This window comes from Tarenaya hassleriana, unplaced genomic scaffold (genome assembly GCF_000463585.1).
Source record: "Tarenaya hassleriana unplaced genomic scaffold, ASM46358v1 Cleome16, whole genome shotgun sequence".
Lineage (NCBI taxonomy): Eukaryota > Viridiplantae > Streptophyta > Magnoliopsida > Brassicales > Cleomaceae > Tarenaya > Tarenaya hassleriana.
Window position 1 is genome coordinate 677,379 of NW_010965019.1, and position 25,389 is coordinate 702,767.

The 25,389-nt window shown below is 41.5% G+C and overlaps 8 protein-coding genes across 10 annotated transcripts in view; 5 read left to right on the top strand and 3 right to left on the bottom strand.

Moving 5' to 3' along the window:
- LOC104809302 (probable lysophospholipase BODYGUARD 2) overlaps window positions 1-2,115 on the top strand; it is a 2,452-nt gene extending 337 nt beyond the window's left edge. The window contains exons 2-5 of the mRNA XM_010535241.2: window positions 30-379; window positions 616-947; window positions 1,036-1,235; window positions 1,569-2,115. Coding sequence (XP_010533543.2) covers window positions 30-379; window positions 616-947; window positions 1,036-1,235; window positions 1,569-1,893 — 1,207 coding nt within the window. The 3' untranslated portion in view covers window positions 1,894-2,115. The remainder of the gene's footprint in view (window positions 1-29; window positions 380-615; window positions 948-1,035; window positions 1,236-1,568) is intronic.
- Window positions 2,116-2,616: 501 nt separating this feature from the next.
- On the bottom strand, window positions 2,617-4,228 carry LOC104809301. Its single transcript, XM_010535240.2, has 2 exons — window positions 3,639-4,228; window positions 2,617-3,173 (listed from the first exon to the last, which is right to left on the bottom strand). The coding sequence occupies exons 1-2, from the start codon at window positions 4,035-4,037 to the stop codon at window positions 2,871-2,873; spliced, it is 702 nt and encodes a 233-aa protein (XP_010533542.1). The 5' UTR covers window positions 4,038-4,228; the 3' UTR covers window positions 2,617-2,870.
- A 3,119-nt stretch (window positions 4,229-7,347) lies between these two features.
- On the bottom strand, window positions 7,348-8,863 carry LOC104809303 (mediator of RNA polymerase II transcription subunit 10b). Its single transcript, XM_010535242.2, has 6 exons — window positions 8,722-8,863; window positions 8,267-8,538; window positions 8,058-8,138; window positions 7,849-7,951; window positions 7,663-7,752; window positions 7,348-7,542 (listed from the first exon to the last, which is right to left on the bottom strand). The coding sequence occupies exons 2-6, from the start codon at window positions 8,488-8,490 to the stop codon at window positions 7,468-7,470; spliced, it is 573 nt and encodes a 190-aa protein (XP_010533544.1). The 5' UTR covers window positions 8,491-8,538; window positions 8,722-8,863; the 3' UTR covers window positions 7,348-7,467.
- Window positions 8,864-10,052: 1,189 nt separating this feature from the next.
- Window positions 10,053-12,830, bottom strand: LOC104809304 (embryogenesis-associated protein EMB8). 2 transcript variants are annotated; one of them, XM_010535243.2, is made up of 8 exons: window positions 12,350-12,824; window positions 11,914-12,042; window positions 11,616-11,747; window positions 11,265-11,407; window positions 11,070-11,167; window positions 10,826-10,920; window positions 10,593-10,646; window positions 10,053-10,508 (listed from the first exon to the last, which is right to left on the bottom strand). In XM_010535243.2, exons 1-8 carry the CDS (start codon window positions 12,734-12,736, stop codon window positions 10,299-10,301), a joined length of 1,248 nt encoding a protein of 415 aa, XP_010533545.1. In that variant the 5' UTR covers window positions 12,737-12,824; the 3' UTR covers window positions 10,053-10,298. The 2 variants fall into 2 exon arrangements, with proteins under 2 accessions (XP_010533545.1, XP_010533546.1); XM_010535244.2 differs by lacking the exon at window positions 11,616-11,747 and having other exon boundaries at window positions 12,350-12,830.
- A 157-nt stretch (window positions 12,831-12,987) lies between these two features.
- LOC104809305 (GTPase-activating protein gyp7) lies at window positions 12,988-17,009 on the top strand. Its single transcript, XM_010535245.1, has 5 exons — window positions 12,988-13,495; window positions 14,541-14,676; window positions 14,792-14,841; window positions 15,341-15,394; window positions 15,628-17,009. The coding sequence occupies exons 1-5, from the start codon at window positions 13,179-13,181 to the stop codon at window positions 16,835-16,837; spliced, it is 1,767 nt and encodes a 588-aa protein (XP_010533547.1). The 5' UTR covers window positions 12,988-13,178; the 3' UTR covers window positions 16,838-17,009.
- A 212-nt stretch (window positions 17,010-17,221) lies between these two features.
- On the top strand, window positions 17,222-19,042 carry LOC104809306. 2 transcript variants are annotated; one of them, XM_010535247.1, is made up of 6 exons: window positions 17,222-17,384; window positions 17,481-17,699; window positions 17,776-17,855; window positions 18,245-18,320; window positions 18,405-18,521; window positions 18,747-19,042. In XM_010535247.1, the coding sequence occupies exons 1-6, from the start codon at window positions 17,277-17,279 to the stop codon at window positions 18,768-18,770; spliced, it is 624 nt and encodes a 207-aa protein (XP_010533549.1). In that variant the 5' UTR covers window positions 17,222-17,276; the 3' UTR covers window positions 18,771-19,042. The 2 variants fall into 2 exon arrangements, with proteins under 2 accessions (XP_010533549.1, XP_010533548.1); XM_010535246.1 differs by having other exon boundaries at window positions 17,223-17,384; window positions 18,741-19,042.
- A 286-nt stretch (window positions 19,043-19,328) lies between these two features.
- LOC104809309 (UPF0160 protein) lies at window positions 19,329-21,719 on the top strand. The gene is made up of 6 exons (XM_010535249.1): window positions 19,329-19,606; window positions 20,065-20,211; window positions 20,366-20,464; window positions 20,704-20,895; window positions 21,003-21,122; window positions 21,219-21,719. Exons 1-6 carry the CDS (start codon window positions 19,355-19,357, stop codon window positions 21,516-21,518), a joined length of 1,110 nt encoding a protein of 369 aa, XP_010533551.1. The 5' UTR covers window positions 19,329-19,354; the 3' UTR covers window positions 21,519-21,719.
- Window positions 21,720-21,780: 61 nt separating this feature from the next.
- On the top strand, window positions 21,781-24,657 carry LOC104809308 (molybdate-anion transporter). The gene is made up of 8 exons (XM_010535248.2): window positions 21,781-22,045; window positions 22,284-22,428; window positions 22,522-22,690; window positions 22,788-23,058; window positions 23,225-23,490; window positions 23,595-23,810; window positions 23,974-24,082; window positions 24,383-24,657. Exons 1-8 carry the CDS (start codon window positions 21,808-21,810, stop codon window positions 24,442-24,444), a joined length of 1,476 nt encoding a protein of 491 aa, XP_010533550.1. The 5' UTR covers window positions 21,781-21,807; the 3' UTR covers window positions 24,445-24,657.
- Window positions 24,658-25,389: the final 732 nt, after the last annotated feature.

Sequence of the window (25,389 nt, forward strand, 5' to 3'; positions counted from 1 at the left end):
CCCCCAGCCAAACCTTCCGACGGCGGGTCCGGCAGGATTATTGTCTCGGAAAGAGGCGAGTACTCGAAGGTTGTGTCGCTTACAAGCACGAAGATCCATTTTGACGAGATCTCAGATACACTTTATTCACGCCCTTCTCTTCCGACAAGGCTCTCCAAGCTCGTGAGCTTTGCGAAATGCTTCAAGGGTCGTTTCAATCACCATGTTGAGAAATCTTGTGATCAAAGGAAGAGTAAGAGGAGGTATGTGACAGTTAGTTCAACTGTGGTGGAGAAGTTGCAGAGAGTACCAAGATGGTCCGATTGCCATTGTGGGTTTTGCATTTCATGGGTTTCTTCTTCAAAAGATTCACTCTTTGTAAGAGTTCAACAACCCAAAGGTAATTGACTTCACCAATATATATATGCACATTTACGTACATGGACATTGTAGTAAATCCAAGTTATGCTCTGTTTGCTCGTGTATTGGTGCGGGGAGATGTACGATGCAGCATGCAAAGTGTGGCCCTTTATATGTAATGCAATCTATCTAATATTTGGGTAATTGCAATGTTGTTATCGTAGATGTTGACTGCATGCTTGCGAATAAAACAATAAATAATGTTGGAACATGCAGATAGCAAGGCGCAAGAAAACGTGGTGTTCATCCACGGGTTCTTATCATCGTCAGCGTTTTGGACGGAGACGGTGTTCCCAAACTTTACAGAAACAACGAAATCCAAGTACAGGCTGATAGCGATAGACCTGTTGGGATATGGGAGAAGTCCGAAGCCAAACGACTCGTTGTACACCTTGAGAGAGCACTTGGACATGATCGAGAGGTCAGTGATCTCCGAGTTCAGGCTGAAAACATTCCACGTCGTGGCTCACTCCTTGGGCTGCATTTTGGCTATTGCCCTCGCCGTCAGACATCCCGGTTCCATCAAGTCCCTCACCTTACTCGCCCCTGTACGTTCCTCCTCTTTTTTTTTTTTGGGAAAAAGCTCTGGCTGTTCCAGTCAGTATATTGATAAAGGAAAATGAAAAACGCACGCAGCCGTACTACGCGGTGCCAAAGGGAGTGGAGGCGACGGGGTACGTGATGAGAAAGGTGGCTCCGAAGGAGGTGTGGCCGCCGATATCCTTCGGTGCTTCGGTGGCGTGTTGGTACGAACACATCAGCCGGACAGTGAGTCTTTTGCTTTGCAAGAACCATCGCCTGTTGGATCTTCTCACCAGACTCCTCACCCGCAACAGGTAACCCTTTCATTACTAATCAATCATTAATGGACAAAATATAGAAAGAACATATCTAACACCAACATGTTTGACAAAATACTTGTTTATTTATATCAGATAACGTTAAAAAAAATTGTCTTGCTTTCATATTATTATTTTTATTAAAATTGAATTTTGAGGTGTTACGAAGCTATCTGATTAGTTGGTCCGCAACGGCTATCAAAATATGTGGTAACGTTATAAAAAAAAAACATCCGTCTGGATTTTCCACATCTAAAATTTTAAAGGATGGCTAGGCAATAATATTATAACAAAAAAAAATTGAAAGCAACGGGACAATAATATATGCAGGATTCGAACGTATTTGATAGAAGGGTTCTTCTGCCATACGCACAACGCGTCATGGCACACGTTGCACAACATCATATTCGGCACGGGAAGTAAACTGGACGCCTACTTGGACTTTGTCCGCGACAACGTGGACTGTGACGTCAGCATCTTCCATGGAAGCAGGGACGAGGTCATCCCTGTGGATTGTAGCCACAACTTCAAGAGGAGAGTGCCACGTGCTAGAGTCAACGTAGTCAACGACATGGATCACATCACCATCGTCGTGGGCAGACAGAAGGAGTTCGCCAGGGAGCTGGAGGAGATTTGGCGGAGGTCCTGCCTTTGAGAATCTTCTCTATTTTTTTTCAGTGAAGGAGAAGAATCGAAGCCTATGTATTTGCACCTGCTTTTTCTGTAGATATACGGCTTCCAAGTCGCATATTGATTACTTTAATTACGAAAAGTTTGGCATTCGCTTTTTCTATCATATTGTATAACATAGATCAATTAATATCATCCTTGTTGTAAAACACCGGTCATGTTTTGTTGGAAACAAGTATTACTTAGACATCGAAAACATCGTACACGTCTACATGTTAGGATTACTTCTTGTCCATTTTACAAAGATATCTGTTTTTTTTTTTGAATAATTTGGCATTTGCTAGGTATAATATGCATGTATAGGGAAAAACCCAGATGACTTGGTAAAGAGCATGGTCAACATACCGAGAGGTTGAGGGTTCGATTCCTTACCATTCACCTGTCATTTGTCAGTTATGACTGATTTACCTCTCACGTGTATGTTGCAGGCTCTTGCGCGTGGGAGTAAGGTTTTACTGTTCGCGATACTGTCAGATGTCGTTTCCGCCCGATCTATTGGGCTGAAAGGCGTTACAGTGTCCGGTATCCGCCCCGAAGGGCTGTAGATCAGATTCCCTGTCACTTTTTCTAGTGCTTGTGATATATTTGAGTATATCAGAGAGTGTTTTAGATAGAGTAACAAATAGATCCGAGAGTGAAAGAAGTATAATGTCAAAAGGTTTGAGAATTGTGAAGAATAATTCTCCAAATCTTGTTATTATTCTAGTCAATGTACATATATATATATATATATATATATAAATAGAATCAAAGAAATAAGGCAAAAATATAAATCACAAACGGCTACTATATATATGTATGGAATGCAATCTTCTATCTTGAATCAATCTTGTAGATTTAGATCTTCATTCATGGAAAGTGGGAAACGGCTAGCTGAGTTGGCAGCCACCTCATCAATCCTTCCATGCATGTTTGAGTGATCAAGTTCATGCCTTAAGATCATCACCACATCTGCATGTGCATATGAGCCAAATATCTTGTCATGTTAACATTCCCCCTCAAGATTGGCTTGAAGATTTTTCGAAAGTCCAATCTTGAAGAGCGAATAATTTTTTTTTTTGTACTCTTCCAATTTCGCCATTTTTGGATGTCATCGAATCTTTGAAATGTTGCTCTTAGTTCATCCACGATTCCATGGTAGCCATTGTTCTTCCTTGAGCATGTTAACAAACGGCTCAACAACTCCTTATTGGTCATAAGGACTTGTTCAAGTATCCTCCAAGATGGCTCCTTTGGTTTTAAAATCTGTAATTCAATAAAATCAACATTAGTGTCACATTTGAATGAATATGAGAGCTTACCTTTATTTTGAAGATTTATTTTCGATTCCCCCTTAAATCGAATCCAAGTTTTATTGGGTGCATGGTGATCCCGATTGTGTATGAATATGAAGATGGCTCGTGGATTGGTTTGAGGTGACGAATAGGGTAGGAGTTTGGTCTCCATGAGTTGTGCCTCCTCTTTGGGGTTCTTTGCCTCCGTCTTGGGATCATCTAACTCCATGGACGACTCCGCTCTCCCTTCTTCTTCTTCTACCTTTGTCTCCAATGTGTTAGAACCTACTTCATTGCTTGCATTTTCTTCCTCATCCATATACTCATTCTCGACTATATTTGTTTTATTTTCGGCCAACGTTGTTTCATTTTCGGTCATAAGAGAGCATGGATCCCAATTATCATAAGGATAATCTATCCATTCTCCATAACTCACCATTGTAGGCTTCATATGAGTTAAAAAGAATTCTCGGACTGTCATCTCCGTAAGCTCATTCTCTGAGTAATTCGTGGTTTCATTCCATCGAGCCAAATGATCTTTAACCCACAAAGATCTCACCTCTTGTATGGTGAGTGATTCTTTTGAAGTTAAGACCTGCATGGTTAGTTTATTGAATTTACCACTAAGTATACCGAGAAACATAAAAATCTTACGTTGCATGATGCTTAAATCCGGGTGGAGATTGTTGAGTTCGATCCACACAGCCTCATTTGCATGATCCCTCTCATCTTCATCTATCATCCCCCGAGCATCTTCAATTATTCGAAATTTTCGAATATACTCAAATGTTGCAACTATTTTGTAGTCTTCATGAGACAATACATACTTTGCCATTGTGGTTCTCCTCTTCGGTTTTATTTAGACCGAGAGGGCAGAGCTTTTGGTGGTCTTATTCCCTGATTTCACAGCGAAAAATTAGAAAGAAATAAACAAGATTCATATCACAAACACTTACCTCGAACCAGGCTCTGATACCATGTCACTTTTTCTAGTGCTTGTGATATATTTGAATATATCAGAGAGTGTTTTAGGTAGAGTAACAAATAGGTTCGAGAGTGAAAGAAGTATAATGTCAAAAGGTTTGCAAATTGTGGAGAATAATTCTCCAAATCTTGTTATTATTTTTGGTCAATGTACATAATATATATATATATATAGAATCAAAGAAATAAGGCAAGAATATAAATCACAAACGGCTACTATATATATGTATGGAATGCAATCTTCTATCTTGAATCAATCTTGTAGATTTAGATCTTGATTCATGGAAAGTGGGAAACGGCTAGCTGAGTTGGCAGCCACCTCATCAATCCTTCCATGCATGTTTGAGTGATCAAGTTCATGCCTTAAGATCATCACCACATCTGCATGTGCATATGAGCCAAATATCTTGTCATGTTAACATTCCCCAATATACCAAATAATAATAATATGCATGTGTATACATGTATGTGATCTAAAAAAGAAATTTAAAAGCTCCTACTTGATTCTGCTATCGATATAAGGATTCGGTCATCTTTTAGAACGGATCGATTTCCGTGCCCAAAAGTGAAAAAAAAAGGACGAATCGATTCCATATAATGTATGAACTGCAAACTTCATCACAGCAAAACACACTCTCTCTCTCTCTCTTCAAACTATGTGTGTGTGTATATACACATATACTGACATATACATATATAAAGAGAGAAACACTGAACCAAAAGTGAGAAGGAGAAAATATTCGACAGAGTGAAATATCGATTATTTCTTTCACCTTTGTTTGATGATGAAACAAGTGTGAGTCATACGTTTCCCCAAAAGCATTTGCAAGAATCCATTCCCACTCTTCCTTCTTCTCTTGAAAAGTTGTAAGCACATCTTACCTTTCCTTCTTTCTTTTTCTATGTCACACACACACACGCATATAATATAGTACATCGCATAATGGTGTGTATATGTATATGTGTATATATATATATATCGTTTTTCACGAAACTGACAAATAGTTTTTGTTTGATGAAAAGCTGGACCTTTGCAGCCATTAATCATACTTGGTAATTAAATCCATAAACTTAAACCCGGCGTGGAAAAAATGAAGATGATAGCGAAGTGGATTCCAAACTATATGGCAGTGGAGTAATTAGTAATTTTAAATGGGACTGGAAACGGGTCCATGATGATTAATAAAAAATTCGATCCATTTACGATTAATCCAACAGAAAAATGCACACATATACATATAAAAGTCATGTTGAAACAAATCATCACGTGCTCAATCGGTAACTCATCAGACCCATATAGAAGAGTTGATTAGCTGAATCTTGGGAGAAAGCCCTAATTAATTCATTGACAGCATACAGACGGAAAGTGTAAATTGATGGCTCTATTTGGTCTCTGACTCAAAGAAACATATGGAAATTAAGTGGCATCTAAAACCTTGATGACCTGAAAATGGAAAACCATGAAGAACATGCCATAGCATACCTGTATCAGACCCAGACATGAATAAGAAGCAGCAATTGGGGGGGATGAAGCCTGGTCCGACGTCATTAACATTGAAGATCAATCACCATAGGTTTGTTTATCCGATGAAATGAAATAATAAGGCGAGAGATCTGTGGTCAAGGGCCTCGAGCCAGACAACATTCCCCTCAATATACATTCATCAAAAAAAAAAAAAAATAGATAAAAGCTTCACCCCTCCACAAAAACCCTAGCTTTCCAATAGAGAGGTTTCAGCGCTCTAGAGAAAGTGATATATACGGTGACGAAATAAAACGAGTGAAAGATTATGGGAAGGGACGACGTACACTCAAGATTGTGGAAAATCGAAAATAAATCAAATTAAAAAGGCAGTCGAAAAAAAAAAGAGAAGGACAAAATATAAAGTCGTAAAATTCGGTGGACCCCAATCTCTCTCTTATGCTGTAAATTCGTTACGAGTATATACCGTCATTTGGTATGTAACGCTAATCTAATCTCGATGGCTATAAAATTAACATGGAAAATTTGCACTCTCAAATGCTTCATGGGGTAACTCATCACCCGAAACAGTTACCACACTCAGTTTATATTTTTTACAAGAAAGAACTTCTTTCCAAGATAAATTAATTAAGGCCCATTGCTGATAAAAAAAAAAATTATTAATATCGTTTTTCTTTTTTTACAGACGACGACAAAGAAGGGGAAATCAAGCCACGTGACTGCCTGTTGAAAAAGTCAATCCTGATTGATTTTCTTCTTATAGCATTCTAATTTATCCACACTGCAAGTTGGAAGGAATCGAATAATTACAGCATGATTACGTGGTTGTATTTGATGAGCATGTCATTTGAGTTGAATGAATGAATGAATGAATGGAAAATGACACATCACGTGACATTCACATGCCACACCACCTATTATAGATTCTTCGTCTTTTTTCAGCGTGGACAAATCACATTAAGTTTTAGTAACAGTTCCAGTTGGTTAAAACTCAATCTCAAAATTTCACCAATCAGTTAATGGTATTTACTTATCAAACATTGGGTAAAAGACCACTCTCTCACGAGGAGAAAGATGTGAAGAGGGAGTGGTTGAATGAAAAGCTGACCATATTCTGTTCCAATAGCAAAACGACGTTGCAAAAGAGACCAAAACCTTAAATGTCTAATACCATGCTTTATCAAGTAAAAAACCCCAAAGACCATTATTAAGGTTTCGGTAGCTAATGAAGAGACATTTTTGTAATGGGGAAGGGGCAACCATGTCAAGACTGACTATCACATAACATGTCTAACATAGGAACGAGGGACTCTGATGCAGGCGAAATCAGAAGATTGTAACCACAAATCTGCATGCATGCATGCGTGCATTCATTCATGTACGTGGTTTGGTCAAATGCAAAGCAATACGTATTCTCTACCTGTCCAACGCCAATTCTCGTGTATCATCACAACTCAATCAGACCCCAAAGAACTTCAAAAATGTCATTTTAACCTCTATATCAATATCCCTTCCTTTTTAGTTCAAAACTCAAATCACAGTTTTGGCGAGCAAGAACTTCAAAACCATCCTACAAAAAACATGGATTATATACATCTGCATGGAAACCCCTCTCCCCTTTCAGAGCAGAAGATGCAGTGAGAATTTTCAAACTACAAGTAGAAACATGGGGCAGTGCTGAAGAGAACTGATTGATATTTTATAGAAATTCAGGCGAACTCAAGGCTGTAGTACATACATAATGATCTATACTCAGAGTTTATATATAATTTGCTGCAAAGGTAAATAAATGGACTCTTTATACCTCATTATTCTCCACTTTCAAATCCCCATTTGGCAACATATTCTGGGATTGAGCCAGTCGTTTTGCTTCCTGTATTCATATGAGAAGTAAACATCACCACCATGACTTGCAATATCTATAATATATATGTGGGGATGTTAAAATAGAATATCATATATCAAATGTAGAAAAAGGAAGTTTACAACTTACGGCAGCAGAAGTAGCACGGATCTCTCTATAAGTCTCGACTTCATCGGGAAACACTTGGTCAAGCTCCTCCAGAAGATGCCTTCTCAATCCCTGTCCAAACCACACACAATACATTATAAATGAAAAAAAAAAGAAACTACTGTACAAGAAACATAGCAAACAAGATCAAATCCAGCAAAAACTAACCTTAAAAGCGTCAGTCTTGCCCTTTGTGACTTGATTTCTGGCTATGCAGCTATTTATAACATCCCTTGTGAACTCATCCGGATTCTTCCCATCATCAATTAAACTGAACAGGCAATCAACATCACAAACGTCATCAAACAAGCAACAAAAGAAAGAAAAAAAAGGACCTCCTAATATGTTCTTTGTTGGGGGGTGGATTTCTATCTCACTTGAGAACCTCCATGGGCACTTGAATGTTGCACTTCTCGGACAACTTGGCCATGTTATCCAACTCCATCACAAGAGAATTGCTGCAAAAACACAATACTTTTTTGCATTAAAAAAAGACACCCAGCCCAACTAAGACAGAAAACATGAAAACCCAAGAAAGGATCAATCTTGAAGAGAACATGAAAACCCAAGAAAATATCAAATTTACAGGCGCTGGAGGAGAGGCAGCTGGGACGCAGGATTGAATGAAGAGACAGTAAGGTATAGTTGGTGGAGGAGTCCCAAATTTTTCTGAATGGAGTTTATGACTTGGTTCAGGTTCTCCTTCGGATCATCCACCGCAGCCGCCGCCCCATCGCTTGTTTGATAGCTCATCGTACCATTGCTCCCGCTCCCACCAATCCCAGAAGTAGCGTTCTGCGACGAATCCATCACCGAGCTCGATTCACTACTTCAACCCTAACCCTCCAAACCAATCGGCTGACACAAGAAGTTGAAATACGTATTAGCGCAAACCGGAAACGCAGGAAAGTAACAATCTTTAATCACCAAACCGACTCCAAAGACGTGATTGTAATTGCCCTCGACAAACAAGATCTGGAGATCAGCCGACGAACGAAGACGATAGAGATGGTGGTGGTGGAGAATAACAGAGAGTCCTACCAGTGGGAAAGCGGAAACCGACAGAGATAATGGCATCAGAGGGCGAAGATATCGGAAGATAATCAGGAACGACGGCGAGACCCAAACTACATACGCAACAGCGGCGATAGATCTTAAACGGATTAAGGATTCCTCGTTTTTCCATTTATTTATTGTGTTTTTGGGTGAAGGGCATGATTATTAGTGGGCATTGCCTTTTTCATACAAGGGATTTTTGGTTTTAATTTTTTGGATTTTGATTTTTAGTTTTTAGTTCTGGGATTTTATAATATTTGAAAATTTTTCAATAATTTTTTTTATAAAATGTTTTTTCAAATTTGTAAAAACTTTGAATATAGTTTTTTTTGGTTTTTAGATTTTAAAAACTCCAAAAAATCCGATTATAGTTTTTTTTTCCAACCAAACATATTCCTTCATTGGTTATCTTTCATTAGGGTGTCAATCGACCCGATTCGAAGTGTGCAGTCGGTCCGAGAGTATCTGGTTTGGATTCGGGGTTCAAATTTATAAAATCAGGCTTAAACCCCGACCCTATAGAGTTCGGGTTCCGGATACTTTTTTTTTATAAAAAACTCTGTAAATTCAAAACAAAACAAAATTAGTTGTAAACAAAAAGCAGATAGACAGCAAATCAAATCTCATTTGATAAATATATTATATAACATAATATAAAAAATACAAAAAAAAAGTTGTCGACAGAAGATAAAATCTTTAAAAATCTTCAAGTTTAATTCAAAACCAAAACCAGTAATCTCTCGATAACAAGACAAAACCAAACGAGCAATTTCCCAATAACAAGCGCAGACATTTGAAAAGAGATGAAGGGAATAGTGACAGAAGCCATGAAAGTTAAGGCATAGATCTGCCATGGAGACAAGAACTGCAGAGATAAGTTCAGTTCTAGGGTGTCTGAAACCGGTAGACCTTCAGCCAGTATATATTCGACCGTCGTCGACAGAGAGACAGACGGGTGGCCGTCGTCGTCGACAAACGAGAGAGAGAGAGAGACAGTGGCCGTCGTCAACAGAGGGAGGCGGCAGACGAGACGCAACTCTCGTCAACCCGGACGGGAAGAAGAAGAAGAGACTTACCGGCGGCGAGAGAAAGGCAGATGAGAGACAGGGTGTGTGTGGTGGCCGTCGTCGTCCATGGAGAAGAAAGAGAGCATATTAGGACTAGCCCCAAGCCTGGACGAGCTTAACCCTATCAAACCAGAATCCGGTTTAAACCCGAGCCGAAAATGCAAATTTTTTCGTAAATATTTTTCAGAGGGATTTGGAACGGGTTTCGGACCCTATTTTACATTTGGCAAGTGCTCCAATTCCCCATGGTATCTAAGAAGTATAAAGATTGATTGCAATGTTTGATATACAATTCAAATTACGATGCCAAGATATCTAACAAATTTAGTGAAGGGCAATGCAAATTCAATAGAATTATATGCTTTTGTTTTCTTAGAATGAAATAGTCTCAGAGAGGGCATACTAGTTTAGGAAACCGGGCAGGCGGCCTCTTGAATTCTACAAGTAGCCCTCTCCATATCCATTGAGAATGTCTGAAGAGGGAGTAGCAACTGACTACACGGGTATATGATGATCCAAAGGAATCTGCAAACTCTCGGGGCCAGAGGAGGAAGAAGAAGCAACGTCAGCTCCTGTCTCAAGATGATGAAGGAATTCCATAACAAGAGGATCAGTCCAAGGGGCTCCCGTTGGAGATTCAGCACCCCCCACCCACCCCAAATGCCCTCCTTTTGGGGTTACTACCAACAAGCAGTTGGGATTTCCCTGATACATGTCATAATAATAAGAATATCATCTTCCATTCCATGGACTTAGCATGATACTACCACCAAGCAGTTGGGATTTCACCTTTATATCCTCGCGAGGTATCCCCCTGTTGGGCGCAATTGGATCATTTGCTGCCTGCATAATCGATTATGAGCCAAGTGAGAGCTTTAACTCAGGACAACACTCGTCTGCCTAACTGCTTTACACCCCCAGGACATAGACAGCTTGAGAAGGTATAATATATACTCCTAAAAAAACTCAATGGTGGGAAGTAGATGTTTAGCATAGACTTTAGAAAGGGATATGGGTTTCACCTGAATGCAAAGCAGAGGAGTATTGACATATTTGATACAGTCTGAGCTGCTTGAGTTGGAATAGTAGTCATCCACAGATTTGAAGCCGAATGACACTGTTAGATTAGATAAAAGAAAGAAAAAAACTCTGTCAGGAGATCCTGTTGCAGCTTTGTGTGCATCAAAATCTACCTCAAAATTCTTTCTTTTTTCATTCCGAGACATTACAGTAATAAGAAACTTAAAAAGCAGATAGGGAGCTCACCGCGGGTTAAACCTTCATCAAAGTCTCGCACAGTCTTGGCATTTGCAGCCATGGGAATGTTAAATTCACCTCCTATGTCTTCAAAAAGAAGAGCATGCCTGCAGCAAGATGAGTACTGCCGGTGACCATGACTAACTTGCAGAACAAAGATAACATCACTATTGGAAAATGAGCCCAGGATGCAAATTTTTTTACTTTCTAAAGATTCTACGCAGAGCTCTTGCGAGAGCCTTGTCGTAAACATTGTTAAATCCCTTACGGAAGTCTTCGTCAGCTATGACCAAATTGAAAGGATTGCACAGTGACACAGCTCCAGAAAGTGGGCAGTTATGAGATTCCTGACAGAGAAGAAAAGGAACCATAGCTTAGGATTGTTTGTGGACGTTGGGCAAACTATTGCAGCCAAACCTGGGACTGGGAGGGGCTCTAGAAAACAAACAGTGTTTAATCATCTATCTAGTTCCACAAAGTGGCATGAGTGATAAGTAACCACAGCCCTGCTCTGTGGATTAAAGTGTAGGGCATAGATATCCCACGTGGGCTCACCTTACCCAGATAGCGCACAAGAATATTTCCCCCAAGAGACCATCCTACAGCATACAAGTTGGCTTTAGGGTATTTGTTGCCGACATGGGCAACTACTTCACGAATATCTCCTAAAAATGAAGCCGAGTAGAACTGCACTATCAGTACCATTAAAAAACACACATTGTTCAGTTGACCGATCCCTGGAAAAATAAGATGCTAAGAGATAGGGCTAAACGGTCGTCCATGTAATAAGAAACGACACACTTCTGCTACCAATGTCAACAAGAAAAAAGACTAAAGTAATCTCGAATCAGACCTGAGGAGTAATGACAGGGCTATTTCCACAACCACGGCTATTGAACACGACAACACGCCAGCCTTTGCTCTTAGCCCCCAACAACATATGCCTCACATACGAATCCTGACTCCCTCCTGTTAAACCTGGCTGCTCAAAATACCACTCCAATTATCCATCAACTGTACTAAGCACAGGACAAAGGAAGTACGAAACTTTCCGGGACACTCACAGTAAATCTTAGTTGCAATGTAAAGACTTCAGTTGGGAATGTTACTCTGAGTCCTAAATCCTACAGTCTCTCAGTGGCATCACTATATTCGATAGAGACTGACGAGCGCGTAAAAGAAGATACGAGAGACAACCAAACGCGCACCATTTCTCATTCAATTATCAGGAATTGACTAAACTGTTCCATAATCAAACAGTAAACGGAAAGCATCAAAGGTTTCTATACCAGCAAAATGAGGACTGGAGAACTGGGAGGGAGGCTGCGCTCATCTCCGGCTACCCAATCGAGAGCGACGGATCCGCCGTCCGTCGTAATGAGGCACTCCCGGCGGAGCCTGACCGCGGGAACGGAGCGGAAGAATGCGGCGAAGATGGTCTCCACATGTCGGTTGAATCCGACCAGAGGAAAAGGCTCATAGGGCTTAACGAGGTACTCCTTCAGCGCCGGAAAGAAACGGTCGCTCCCGCCGCCGATGACCTCGAGGGACCGCTGGTGGTCGTGGCGGCGCGTCTCCGGGGTCCACGAATCCCCGGCGGAGGAGGCAGAGACCGGTCGCCGGAGACAACGTACGCTGGTTACCGGAGCTGAGGAGGCAAAGGCGGCTCTCGCCATTGGTCCACTATGGAGAATGGCTATGGCAAAGCAAAGCGACACGTTTCAGACATTCAGTGGCTTTCCGCGGAAAATCATGTATTCAACCCGTGTTATGTACGTGTAATTGCACCCCTAAAGTTTTGAAACTATTAGAAAAATAACCTACAGTACTATAATTGACTTTTTACCCCCCCAAAAGGGAAAAATTAGTCAAACGATTGAAGGGCCCATTACAAAATTGAGCCCAAAACCGCGAAGACATGCGCTTTCCTCGTCTGTTTCCTGTGGCCGAAGGAAGCAATCTCTCAGGGGAGGGGGGGCAGAGAGAGCTCAGCGATTAAAATAGTGGTAAAATCAGCTTATCTTCAATGGAAAGATAGACAGGGGAGAGAGAGAGAGATCAGAATCTGTGAAGAAAAATTGAAGAGAGATTTTGTAAAGCGAATCCCTAGTTTGGGGGATGGTGTTGGGACCACTGCGATTGACGAAGAGCCAGAACAAACTCGTCACGACTCTGTGCGAGGGAGCTGCCGCCGTGGTTCCGCCGGCGCCGGTGATCGTCTTCTTCTCGTTGATGGTGGTCTTCTTTACCGGTGACGGCGGCTTCGGGAGATGGATCTTGTTCGCCGAGGGTAGCAGCGGTGGAGCTGCGAAGAACGGCTTCTCCGGCGGCGGATTCTGGTCTTCGGCTGTTGCTCCTTCTAATGTCGGTTTAGCTGTCGCCGTCACGGCCATGGCCGGAATTGCCGTGGCTGCTACGGTCGTCTACTCTCGTAGGTAAAAGTTGAAATCACTACAGATTTCGAATTGAAATACCAGAGGATCTGATTGTGTTTCTGAATGATGATGTTCAAAGTGGATAACCGAAGCTTGTGTGCTCTTCTTTATGCCGAGTTAACAATAGATTTACTAGTTAGATAGGTATAGATGGATATGCTAGGGAAAGGGAATTCATCTTAGGCAGCCACCGGGCCAGGTCACATGCCTTCTCCGGCTTCCCCATCGAATCTCTCTTCTTCATCTCCGTCCTGAAAACATTTGAGATCTGTTTATCAGTAGTTGCTCCTTTGTCACTGTCGTCTTCCTCATCGGTTTGTGTCTAAGGTGAGTTCATGGCTCTAGATCCATGTCTTCCTTTCTTGCAGTTTCCAGGGCCTCTAACCAAATGAAGTTCTCTGTACTGTTTAGTGGATCAGTTATAGCTGTCTGTCCTATTGTTGTTGGAGTTATAGGGTCCTATAGGCTGATCTTCATTCTGCCCACAAAATAATTCTTGAGCCTATATAGAGCGGAAGATCATTGGGAAAAACGGTCTTTTCATAAGTTTATCTTACCAACCGAAATTTGAAAACTGTAGTCAATTATTCTTCTCTTGCTACAACCAAAGAAGTGAGACTACTGTATAAGTTGCCAATATAACAATGAGTTATGCGGACCATATACAATTGGAATCTTTTAATTTATGGCTCAAATGAGATCTTCGCATTGTTTTGCTTTTCTCCTTTCCCTGTTGTGGTTTATTATTCTTGACTGTTCTGAGCTATCTGATTTTACCTACTTGTTGATTCCTCATTTCTTCAAGCTCTTACAGTTGATGGACTTTACTAGTGGCGCCAATTGAATAGCATGGTATTTGCATTCATTAACATGTATGAATGTGTAGGATAACATGCAATGTACCATGTTTGTTTGTTTGAACAAAGTCAACATTCAATCACATGTTTTCCCTTGAAATCCACATCTCTCTGTGTAATGTTTTCAATGTTTATGAAATCATCTTTGCATTAACGAGTCCTCATTCTCTGCTCATCTGCTTTTTCAGAGGAAGTCTCAGATCACCCTTGTCACGGTGGAGAAGAAAGAATGCCCTTCAACCTAAGCAGTGGCATGGTTTTTTCACACCAGAAGGAAGACTCTGTGACGGAGGCATCAAATTTCTGAAGAAAGTTCGCAGTGGGGTGCGTTGCTCAAAACTATATTTTACTGCCTTACATTAGTTTTGCTGCATTTGTAACTTGCAACTCTACTTTCACCAATATGTGTCCATCATATTCATTCCTATTTTCTTTTCAGGGTGTTGATCCAAGCATTAGACCAGAGGTTTGGCCCTTCCTCCTTGGAGTGTAAGAATCGTCATCTGTGTTCTTGTTCTGTTTTGGGTGTCTCGAAGGCTGAAGTTAGATCTTCCTCTTTGTGATCCTTGATGGGTTTTTGAGTTTTTTTTTTCTTCTGATAAGCCTTGTGTACATTGAACCTCTTCATGGTGTTGAAGTGTAGTTTAATCGTTTTGCTTTTACTTATTGTACAATAAATAGCACACTGCACACTAGAAACCTACTGTCTGTTTATGTGTTGAGTGATGATAATTGAGTGACTACATTATCTTGGCAGGATGGCCTTCCTCTTGAACTGTGGGCCATTGTTTATGTTTCCTTTCCAGAGATTTAATAAGTGATTAGTCCTTTTCTTGACATATCTCCAGGTTTCATAGTCTTGTGATTCCCTTCCCCAGCCATCACTTTAGCAATTCATTGCTTGATGATTACTATCCCAACGCTTTACCAAGGAACTTTTTCCTTTAGATTTTTGTCATCATAGTTTCATTCTGTTTACTTCTTGCAGATTTGATTTAAACAGCTCCAAAGAAGAAAGAGATTCTGCTCTGCAGCAGAAACGGTATTTTTTCCCCCTCAAATTCACCAGAAATTTTGGCTTCTGGTCTTGCTTCTCCCAATTCCTCACTCACCATGTTTATCTATTCTCGTTTAGTTGCAGCTGCTTTATCTTCCTGTATATATTGAAGCAGTGTGAGATGAGGATTATGAAGCTTCCTTTTTATATTTCAACTTAAATCTATGCGTTCCACGTTTCCTTATATATTTTTTTCCGCTGCTCTATATCTCCTGCAGGAAGGAATATGAAAGCCTGCGGAAGCAGTGCCGTCAAACTCAGAAACGAAATGAAAATGAATCCACCCCAGAGCAGAGTGTCTATGGAAGCAACACAGAGGATAGCTCAGAACTCAGTCAGGTTGTTGATTATGGGGATCATGAAGATGTTAGTTCCAGGAGATCCATTTCCATGGAGGAATCAGAGCAGTCGAACTCTGACTCTGTTGTGCAGAATGGGGAATGCGAAGAAAAGAGCATGGTCACCTCCGAAGATGCTTCTGCCAGCGACTCAGATTCAAGTGAACCTGAGTCCTTGCAAGAGACTGAAACTTCACCTCTCCTATCCACTGAAGAATCAGGAGTTCATGACATTGTTAAGCAAGAGAAGGAGAAATTGTCTCTGTCAAAGCCCAAAACCCACACAGATGAAGACTTTGCGACGTGGCAGAGAATCATCCGCCTTGATGCTGTGAGAGCCAACGACGAATGGGTGCTCTACTCGCCGTCTCAAGCTGCTGTGTCAGAGACAAAGGCCCGGCAGCTAGCCATTCGGGTGAGTCTGAAAGACTATGAACACCTAGAGCCCTGCAGGATATACCACGCAGCACGGTTGGTGGCGATCCTGGAAGCCTACGCGATATATGACCCAGAGATCGGATACTGCCAAGGAATGAGCGACCTGCTGTCTCCGATAATAGCAGTGATAGAAGATGATGTGCTAGCATTCTGGTGCTTTGTTGGGTTCATGAGAAAAGCAAGGCATAATTTCAGGCTTGATGAGGTGGGGATACGTACACAGCTGACGCTGGTGTCGAAAATAATAAAAAGCAAAGACATTCACCTGTACAGGCACCTGGAGAAGCTGCAAGCGGAGGACTGCTTCTTTGTGTACAGAATGGTGGTGGTTCTATTCAGGAGGGAGTTGAGGTTTGAGCAGACGGTGTGCCTGTGGGAGGTGATGTGGGCGGACCAAGCAGCGATACGTGCTGGGATAGCCAAGCACGACACGTGGGGGAGAATCAGGCTGGGATGGGCTCCTCCTACGGAAGACCTGTTGCTGTACGCCATAGCTGCGAGCGTACTGCAGAGAAGGAAGACGATAATAGAGAAGTATTTCAGCATGGATGAGATAATGAGGGAGTGCAACAGCATGGCTGGCCATCTCGATGTTTGGAAGCTTCTTGACGATGCTCATGACTTGGTTGCCCATCTTCACCACAAGATCTGATGATGATTGAGTGACAGACAACATTCCTCTGTTATCTACTTTTCTTTTCTTTTCTTGGTTCAATTCACTATCAGAAAATTGGGGATGTACTATATATATGTAGAAGCATTGTCGTCATTTTTTTACGGCAGCTATTGTTATTTTGTTATTCAAGATTCCGTATGTCAATGTTTCTCCTCACTTGCACAACACAATAGAGTTGCCTTTAATATTTCGGCGCATTACTGGCTGAAATTTTGTTCCTGGGAAATGCTCGATAGATGGAGCGGCCTGTTGCATCTTTTTCATAGTTATATCTATCGCAACTATGCTGATATGAAGCCCATTATGACGCACCTGAGGCCCAATATCCTCAATCTCCCTCCTCGACTTTCCCAAATGTTTTCCATTTCATTTTTCAAGTCATAACTTCTCTCTGTCTTCGCCGCTCTCGGAGATCATGTTCATGGCGTCTCTCTCTTTTTCCTCTCCTTCTCTTTACCGGAAACCTCCTCTCTTTTCTTACTCTCGCTCTTCCTCTCCTTGTCCCCTCCCTTTCCCTCACAAGGTTATCCTCTTCTTTCTTTGCTTTTTTTTCCTTTTGTTTCTCCTTCAAATTGTTGTCCCCCCCCCTTACTCCTCTTCTTTTGTGTCTATGTACTAGTTGCGGAGCAAAGTTGATCAAGGTATATGCAGAGCGGATTTCTCCCGCGACGCTCCCCTCGCCACCGCCATTGGCTCCTGCATTCTCAGCTCCTTTCTTTTGCCGGTGGCTAAGCGAGTCGGCGACGAAGAAGAAGACGACAGTTCGGCGATCGTCTCAACGGACATGAGATTGGCCGCCATGGGAATCATCAGCTTCATCCCTTTCTTCAATTGGCTGGTTCCCTCCGTTTTCTCTCTGAAATTTGCAATTTTCATCTGTTTATGTAACCTTTCGACTTTCTGCTATGTGACAGAGTTGGGTTTTCGCTTGGCTTGATACTGGTAAAAGGCGATACGCTGTTTATGCTCTTGTGTATCTCCTTCCCTATTTGAGGTACGCTCCTTCGAATTTCTTCCTCTGAAAACCAATTTGATCGGAGAAGAGTCTGTGGAATTGGAGCAGAAGTGTAATTATACATTGATCACTTGTTGACATGCTGAGCAAACACTTCCTTCAATCTCTTTGTTCATCTTAACTAACTGAGACAAGAAGGTGTCAGAAACTAGGCATCTTCGTTCTAATTGGTGTGTAGGAGGAGGAGGATTATTCTTCTCTTACACTTTACAACCAAGTCAAGATCTTCATATTTTCAAAAGATATGCGCTTTCGTAATGCAACACATAAGAACCACTCCCTTTGCCCAATTTCCTAACAGCAGGTGTTTGCCGTTTCGATCTTTTCCTGGTTATTTTTTGCTTTAATTCTGCTCATAATATTGGCAGCTCAAATCTGTCAATTTCCCCAGAAGAAAGCTGGTTGCCCATCACAAGCATTGTCTTGGGCATAATTCATGTTCAGGTTCTGATTCATTCTTTAGCACTATCTTCATTGTCTAAATCATTTTATGAGAGTCTGAGCCTTGGTAGCTTTACCCATATGCAGCTTGAAGCAAGCATTGCAAATGGCGATATAAAGACACTTCAAATCTTCAAAAACCCTTCTGAAAATTTTTCGTCAAAGAAAAGGGCCCGATTTGACAGAAATCATGGACATTTTGAGGTGTGTTCAAAGTTCATTTTTTAATTGGCAAAAAAGGGACTGTTGGTCAAGGGTTTCCCGTTTCTGATTACAAGCCAATGTTTTATGTAAAATGTGCATTGAGTGAGTATGTGTATCTTTTAGAAGATTTTTTACTGCCAGAAAGAATAGAGTTGGGTTTGCTCTTAGACATAGTTTTCTGAATCTAAGTCTTACAAGCTTGTAACCATTGCATTGAAGGAGAAGGAGAAGGAGAAAGACGGCAAGTAGAATCTTACCATTTGGTGATCAAAATCTCAGAAATGAGGTTCACCGGCCAAGCAAGCCCTAAACACACAGAAGATCAGAACAGTAAGAGTTCATTGGCTCACGTATCTATATTTTATAGCTACAGAATTCCCCTGAAAATGTGGTAAGAAGAGAACATCTTGTGTTTATGACTTGGGTACGCTACGCATCTTGATGTCTTTACCTTGTACGACTTGGTCTTGGTTATTGTCTTCAATGATCAGTCACGGATTCGACCCGTGTGTTACTCTCTTCGATAATAGATTTTACAGAGGAGTTGTTCGGTGCATCCAAAAAATATGGTTATGTAGTGGAGAACTGGAGAAGTCTAATTCAAAACAAAATCAATGACATTTTAATTAAATGAAAAGGAAAATTCTGCCATTTAGATGATTTGGGTTTTGTGAGAACTGTCCCAAATGGAAACCAGATTGTATTGGGTTTTGGTTTTAAGAATTATTCATAATATTCAATTGGGTTGGGGAAATGGGCTGAAATCTATTTAGCCGGAATATAAGTAGGTATGCAAGTGAAGGCCCATCGGCGTTTGTTTTCATTGGGAGGTGATGTTTCCGCTCTCCAGAGGGTTTAACCAGAAACTCTTCACCTCCTTTCTTCCTCGACCTCTCGCAGCCATGTCGTCCTCCACCGGTGTCGCTAGGGTTTACTCCCCTCCTTCCTCTCCCTCTGAGGTCTCCGTCAAACGGGTCGGCACTCATAATGGGAGCTTCCACTGCGACGAAGCTCTCGGCTGCTTCATGATCCGCCTCACCGACAAGTTCTCCTCAGCCGATATTGTGCGTACTCGTGACCCCAAGGTACGACACCCTTACTTTGTTCGTAGGTTCTGTGATTCTTATTTCTGATTTCCTTCTCTGTCTCGGTGTTTGTAAGACGAAGGTGTTGTTGGGAAATGGAAACGAGGCTCTTTGGTTGATTGGAAAATTTCTTCGAGATTGGATGCGCATTTAGGTTTATGGAAATGATGGGGTCTTGTTTGGTTTCCGGGATAGTCTCTGCAATCTCCTTATAAAGTGTTTGGGACGCCGGATGGTTTGATATGGAGATGAATTTTATGAAATGGAAGCTCTAAGTAATTGAATGGCCAAGCTGCTTATCTAGTTTTTTTTCATAAAGAAATGGTGTAAATATAGCTGTTTGGTTGCATGAGTCGTCATAACACTTATTGTATAGAGATTGCTGAAATGCTGGATGAGCTTAATATCACGATCCCTAAACGTTGTGGTCATTTACACTTTTGGTGGTGGGATTGCAGGTACTGGCAGAACTTGATGCAGTGCTTGATGTTGGCGGTGTATATGACCCAAATCAAGACCGCTACGATCATCACCAAAAAGGGTTCGAAGAGGCATTTGGACATGGCTTCAACACCAAGCTCAGCAGCGCAGGTCTTGTTTACAAGGTAATTCTGTTCTGTTCTCCGAACGAACGTTCCTTTGCTTTATGATGTTTTCTTTGAAGTTAGGGTATGGTTAAATCCTCACAAGTATTCTTTCTAGAAGATGATTTTTTCTTTATTGCCACCCATTTATTGGGATATTGTTTGTTTGCTTTAGCACTTTGGTAAGGAGATCATAGCTAAGGAACTAAAAGTCGACCAAGATCACCCAGATGTTCAACGGTTGTTTTTAGCTGTCTACAAGAGCTTCATGGAGGTAACAACACAGATTATCCAGTTTCTGTCTCGGTTGAAATTCTTTTTGTCAGTGTTGTCTTGTATATCTGGGGTCACTGCTGTCACCAATCTTCTCTAGCATTTTTGACAATGATACTATTTTTTTGTTGCGTTGCGTATATGCAGATTGTTTACAGTTCATATATGTTTATCATTGTTAGTCATATGTATGTTTAGGGTGAGTAATGCGCTTCTTTATTTTTTCTATAATTCTGTCAGGCGATTGATGCAGTGGATAATGGAATTAATCAGTATGAGACTGATAAACCTCCAAGATATGTGAATAACACACATCTGTCTTCAAGGGTTGGAAAATTAAATCTGGATTGGATTGAACCTGACCAGTCACAAGAGAAGGAGAATGAGGCCTTCAAACGTGCAATGGTTCTAGCTGGAAATGAGTTCCTAGACGTGAGGCCTTTGTTGCCATAAATATTCTCTTCCAGTCTTTGAATGGCAGCTTCTCTGGACTGTCATATCTATAAGCTTATGATATGTTATCTTACATTGCAATGTAGAGTGTACGTTTTCATGCGAGATCTTGGTTACCGGCCCGATCGATTGTAATGAAGTGTCTTGAAGAAAGATTCAGCGTAGATCCGAGTGGTGAGATAATGGTACTGACAAAATTCTGCCCTGTAAGTACGAAAAGAACCTTTGATTGTCATTCCTTCTTGAGTTGTAATTTTACAATCTTTGATATTATTGACAATCTGAGAATGTGGGGTGAGCAGTGGAAGCTTCACCTGTTCGAGCTGGAGCAAGAGATGAAGGCTGAACCTGTGGTAAAGTACGTGATATACGAGGACGATAGGGGGAAGCAGTGGAGAGTACAGGCGGTGGGAGTGGCTCCGGACAGGTTTGAGAGCAGGAAGCCTCTGCCTGAGCAATGGAGGGGCCTCCGGGACGATGAGCTCTCCAAAGTCGCTGAGATCCCAGATTGTGTCTTCGTCCATATGAGCGGTTTCATCGGTGGTAATCATTCCTACGACGGCGCACTCTCCATGGCTCGAGCTGCCCTCTCCCTCCCCTGACTCTATCCTCTGATTCGTAAGAGAGTGGAGTTCCATTTTGCATTTTGAGTTTTGTTCTCTCTCTTTAATCAAGACTTCTGGAGCTGAGTGATGGTTTGTTCGTTTATGTGTGAGGGAGGTCTTCTTCATATCACTCGCACTAGACCACATGTAAACTGCCAAAACAATGGGTTATTATTATTTTATGGCTTTTACCCACAATTCATATTTAAATGCGATTTTGTTGATATGATTGCACGACTTCCGACGCAACCTACCAACTTCCATTCCCTTTGTTTTTTTCATCTTAATGCGATTTGTCAGCACCTTCCTCGCTCTGTATAAAATCACATATTTTCTTCTTCCTCTCTCTCTCTCTTTCCATCGATCGGAGAAAATGGAGGTTTTCTATTTCATGGTGTTCGGAGCTCTCGCGGCAGTGGTTGCCGCCTTGGAATTCAGTAAATCCAGCAAAGACCGCATTTCCACTTCCCCCGCCTTCGACTCCTTCAAGAACAGCTATCTCCTCGTCTACTCTCTCATGATGGGTTCGTAGATCTCTTTCCTTCCCTCTGGATCTCCTTCTCCTGCATTCTTCTTCCGCATTCAGCGCTGTTTTCTGTAGTCGATCTGTGATCGACGAAAATGCTGCCGGTATTGTTGGTTTTTGTTGTCTTGATTGTCTCGTCATACAATATCTTTGGTTCTGTTTGCCTATGTTTGGTGGTTATCGTTCGGTCTCGACGGAATCTGCTGCTAAATTTACGAATTATTCTGCGGCCTTAGCCGGGGACTGGTTGCAGGGTCCGTATGTGTACTATCTTTATAGTACATATGGTTTCGGGAAAGGGGAGATCGGTCAGCTCTTCATTGCTGGTTTTGGATCTTCAATGCTCTTTGGTACAATTGTGGGATCTCTGGCTGATAAACAGTACGCATTCCTTTCACTTCCAATGTTAGGATCTTAGTACAATGCTCAATTCCATGTTTGATTTGAGTGGTTGAGTGCTGTCTGGACTTTTAGGGGTCGGAAGAGAGCTTGCATCACATATTGCATCACCTACATCCTGAGCTGTATCACCAAGCATTCTCCCGAGTACAGAGTCTTGATGGTTGGACGTGTTTTGGGAGGTATTGCCACTTCTCTGCTGTTTTCCTCCTTCGAGTCTTGGCTTGTTGCTGAGCACAACAAGGTGAGCCCATGTCCTGAATGAATGTCGTTCCCTTCCGGTTCAAAATGTTTCCTGTTCATCTACTGATTGATCATTTGCTGTAATGTTTGGTGTGCAGAGGGGTTTTGACCAACAGTGGCTATCAGTGACTTTCTCCAAGGCAATATTTCTTGGGAATGGTCTGGTGGCCATCTTAGCTGGACTGTTTGGTAATTTTCTGGTGGACTCCGTAGGATTGGGCCCTGTTGCGCCATTTGATGCTGCAGCTTGCTTTCTTGCTATCGGTATGGCCATTATAATGTCTTCATGGTCCGAGAATTATGGAGATCCTTCAGAGAACAAAGACTTGATTACTCAGTTCAAAGCCGCTGCTTCAGCAATTGCTTCTGGTGAATCTCTTATCCAGCGTGGTTCTGAACATAACCATTTGCCTCTAACTAATATATCATTCTTGTTGGTCTATATTTCCTATATAATGATGAAAACATTGAAGGATATGAATGCATTAATCCACAATGATTCTGTGGCTGCTTACTTCTTTGCATTTGGGATCAGATGAAAAAATTGCATTGCTAGGCGCCATACAATCTCTCTTTGAAGGATCCATGTACACCTTTGTGTTCCTCTGGACTCCAGCTCTGAGCCCGAATGACGAGGAAATCCCGCACGGTTTCATTTTCGCAACATTCATGTTGGCTTCAATGCTAGGTAGCTCCATTGCCTCTCGGTTGATGGCACCTACGTCCCCAAAAGTAGAAAGCTATATGCAGATTGTATTTGTGATCTCTTCTGCAGCTCTGATGCTCCCCGTGATAACAAGCGTAGGCTCTCTAACTCGATATTTTTCTTTTCATAGTTTTTCTGTATTAAAGGAGGCTTGATGATATGATATGGCCTAAAATTTCCGAATGCAAAAATCGGACAGTTCTTGGTAGCGGCATCGGGTGTAAAAGGTGGAAGCATATCATTCTCAGGGTGTATTCAGTTGATTGGTTTCTGCGTGTTTGAGGCTTGTGTGGGAATATTCTGGCCATCTATAATGAAGATGAGATCTCAATACATCCCAGAGGAAGCCAGAAGCACTATCATGAACTTCTTCCGCATCCCACTCAACATCTTCGTATGCCTTGTGTTGTACAATGTGAGTCTCCACCCTGAGATTATTTGATCTTTATCGACAGCTAGGGATAATCATACTATCGTCTATAAATAACACTCCTTAAGATCTTGCCAAGAAATTCCTAGCCGAATATTCTTTCCTTGTATGCGTACTTGCTGAGCTTTTCTGTTTGCTGGGGGAAAAGGTGAATGCATTTCCAATGACAGTCATGTTTGGAATGTGCGCAATATTCCTTTTTGTGGCCTCAATCTTACAAAGGAGGCTTATGGTTGTCGCTGAGATTCACAAGTCAAGTAAGTCTTCTACTTGCTTAAGATGCCCTTCTTAACGGAAGGTCTTCTGTTACCTCCTACATTTGATGGATTCGTTTGCCAAGTAACGAGTAATTACCAGACTTAGAGATCCATTATCACGTTTATGTATATGCCCTCATTCAAGTTCATAATCATTTGCAAGAACCCTAGATAAAGTACATGATTCTTCTTGTTCAGGCTTTTGAGATTTTCCTTTTTAAAAAATGAATGTGTATATGTATCCACCAATCGGAAACAAGCAGTTGATCATCTTGGAAAATGGTGATGTGACAAATGCAGGATCACAAGAGTGGAGAGGAGAGAAAGAGATGACGGCAGAGGCTGAACCACTGAACGCTTAAGCAAAACCTTTTGAGTCTCTCCAACCTGATTTGGTAAGGATAATGCAGAACCTCTTATTATTAGGTTATTGTTTTTTATTTCTCCAAAGTCTACTCCTACTTTGCTGAATTTTTTTTAAAAAAATTTTGATTGTTAATTCTCTCACGCTTTGGCCTTTGTGGCCATTTAATCTTTGAATCTGGAACCATCTTTGGTCGATTATTGTTGTTCCATCTTCTCTTTCTTGGTTTTTTTTTTTTTTTTTTTTTTTTTTTTAACAGGAGTTGCATTTCCCTCTGGGGGTGTAAAACGATCAGAATTGGATGACTCCCCCAATAATGTGAAACGATCAGAATTGGATGACTCCCCCAATAATGTGAAAACTTCAATTCTGATTTTTTTTTTATATAAGAAAAGGTAGAAACTTGTGGTTTTAAAACAGAAGCTCTCAGCCCTCTCGCAAGACTCGAGTCTAAACCATAATTGTTGGGTGGGATCCGAAATCTGGGAATCCAAGACTACGGAAGATACAAAGTTGAGTTCTTCAACGGCGAGAATCCAAGTCACGTGTTCAATTGCAGATTTCATCAATCAATGCCTGCCTACGGGAGAGGGAGAAATGAACAAGCGATCCGCTGGTTCCACCTTAAGTGGATGCGTGCCCACACCGCAGTCCAAAGCTTACAACTAACGAAAGAGTGAGCTGTATCACCAAGCATTCTCCCGAGTACAGAGTCTTGATGGTTGGACGTGTTTTGGGAGGGATTGCCACTTCTCTGCTGGCCCTCTCGCAAGACTCGAGTCTAAACCATAATTGTTGGGTGGGATCCGAAATCTGGGAATCCAAGACTACGGAAGATACAAAGTTGAGTTCTTCAACGGCGAGAATCCAAGTCACGTGTTCAATTGCAGATTTCATCAATCAATGCCTGCCTACGGGAGAGGGAGAAATGAACAAGCGATCC

What these genes read in the sequence shown, in the direction of transcription:
- LOC104809304 (XM_010535243.2), bottom strand. Translation starts at nt 12,736, where the DNA reads ATGGCGAGAGCCGCCTTTGCCTCCTCAGCTCCGGTAACCAGCGTACGT. An exon ending in TTGTGCGCTATCTGGGTAAG is followed by an intron (nt 11,408 to 11,615) that starts GTGAGCCCACGT and finishes CTTCTCTGTCAG; the next exon opens with GAATCTCATAACTGCCCACT. An exon ending in CTGCGTAGAATCTTTAGAAA is followed by an intron (nt 11,168 to 11,264) that starts GTAAAAAAATTT and finishes ATCTTGCTGCAG; the next exon opens with GCATGCTCTTCTTTTTGAAG.
- LOC104809308 (XM_010535248.2), top strand. Translation starts at nt 21,808, where the DNA reads ATGCGATTTGTCAGCACCTTCCTCGCTCTGTATAAAATCACATATTTT. An exon ending in TGCTTCAGCAATTGCTTCTG is followed by an intron (nt 23,059 to 23,224) that starts GTGAATCTCTTA and finishes ATTTGGGATCAG; the next exon opens with ATGAAAAAATTGCATTGCTA. An exon ending in TGCTCCCCGTGATAACAAGC is followed by an intron (nt 23,491 to 23,594) that starts GTAGGCTCTCTA and finishes AAAATCGGACAG; the next exon opens with TTCTTGGTAGCGGCATCGGG.
- LOC104809301 (XM_010535240.2), bottom strand. Translation starts at nt 4,037, where the DNA reads ATGGCAAAGTATGTATTGTCTCATGAAGACTACAAAATAGTTGCAACA. An exon ending in CTCATATGAAGCCTACAATG is followed by an intron (nt 3,174 to 3,638) that starts GTGAGTTATGGA and finishes ATTGAATTACAG; the next exon opens with ATTTTAAAACCAAAGGAGCC.
- LOC104809303 (XM_010535242.2), bottom strand. Translation starts at nt 8,490, where the DNA reads ATGGATTCGTCGCAGAACGCTACTTCTGGGATTGGTGGGAGCGGGAGC. An exon ending in CTGCCTCTCCTCCAGCGCCT is followed by an intron (nt 8,139 to 8,266) that starts GTAAATTTGATA and finishes GTGTTTTTGCAG; the next exon opens with CAATTCTCTTGTGATGGAGT. An exon ending in TCCGTGCTACTTCTGCTGCC is followed by an intron (nt 7,543 to 7,662) that starts GTAAGTTGTAAA and finishes ATATGAATACAG; the next exon opens with GAAGCAAAACGACTGGCTCA.
- LOC104809306 (XM_010535246.1), top strand. Translation starts at nt 17,277, where the DNA reads ATGTTCATGGCGTCTCTCTCTTTTTCCTCTCCTTCTCTTTACCGGAAA. An exon ending in CCCTCCCTTTCCCTCACAAG is followed by an intron (nt 17,385 to 17,480) that starts GTTATCCTCTTC and finishes TCTATGTACTAG; the next exon opens with TTGCGGAGCAAAGTTGATCA. An exon ending in TCCCTTTCTTCAATTGGCTG is followed by an intron (nt 17,700 to 17,775) that starts GTTCCCTCCGTT and finishes GCTATGTGACAG; the next exon opens with AGTTGGGTTTTCGCTTGGCT.
- LOC104809305 (XM_010535245.1), top strand. Translation starts at nt 13,179, where the DNA reads ATGGTGTTGGGACCACTGCGATTGACGAAGAGCCAGAACAAACTCGTC. An exon ending in ACGGTCGTCTACTCTCGTAG is followed by an intron (nt 13,496 to 14,540) that starts GTAAAAGTTGAA and finishes CTGCTTTTTCAG; the next exon opens with AGGAAGTCTCAGATCACCCT. An exon ending in TCTGCTCTGCAGCAGAAACG is followed by an intron (nt 15,395 to 15,627) that starts GTATTTTTTCCC and finishes TATCTCCTGCAG; the next exon opens with GAAGGAATATGAAAGCCTGC.
- LOC104809309 (XM_010535249.1), top strand. Translation starts at nt 19,355, where the DNA reads ATGTTTCCGCTCTCCAGAGGGTTTAACCAGAAACTCTTCACCTCCTTT. An exon ending in TGCGTACTCGTGACCCCAAG is followed by an intron (nt 19,607 to 20,064) that starts GTACGACACCCT and finishes GTGGGATTGCAG; the next exon opens with GTACTGGCAGAACTTGATGC. An exon ending in TCTACAAGAGCTTCATGGAG is followed by an intron (nt 20,465 to 20,703) that starts GTAACAACACAG and finishes TAATTCTGTCAG; the next exon opens with GCGATTGATGCAGTGGATAA.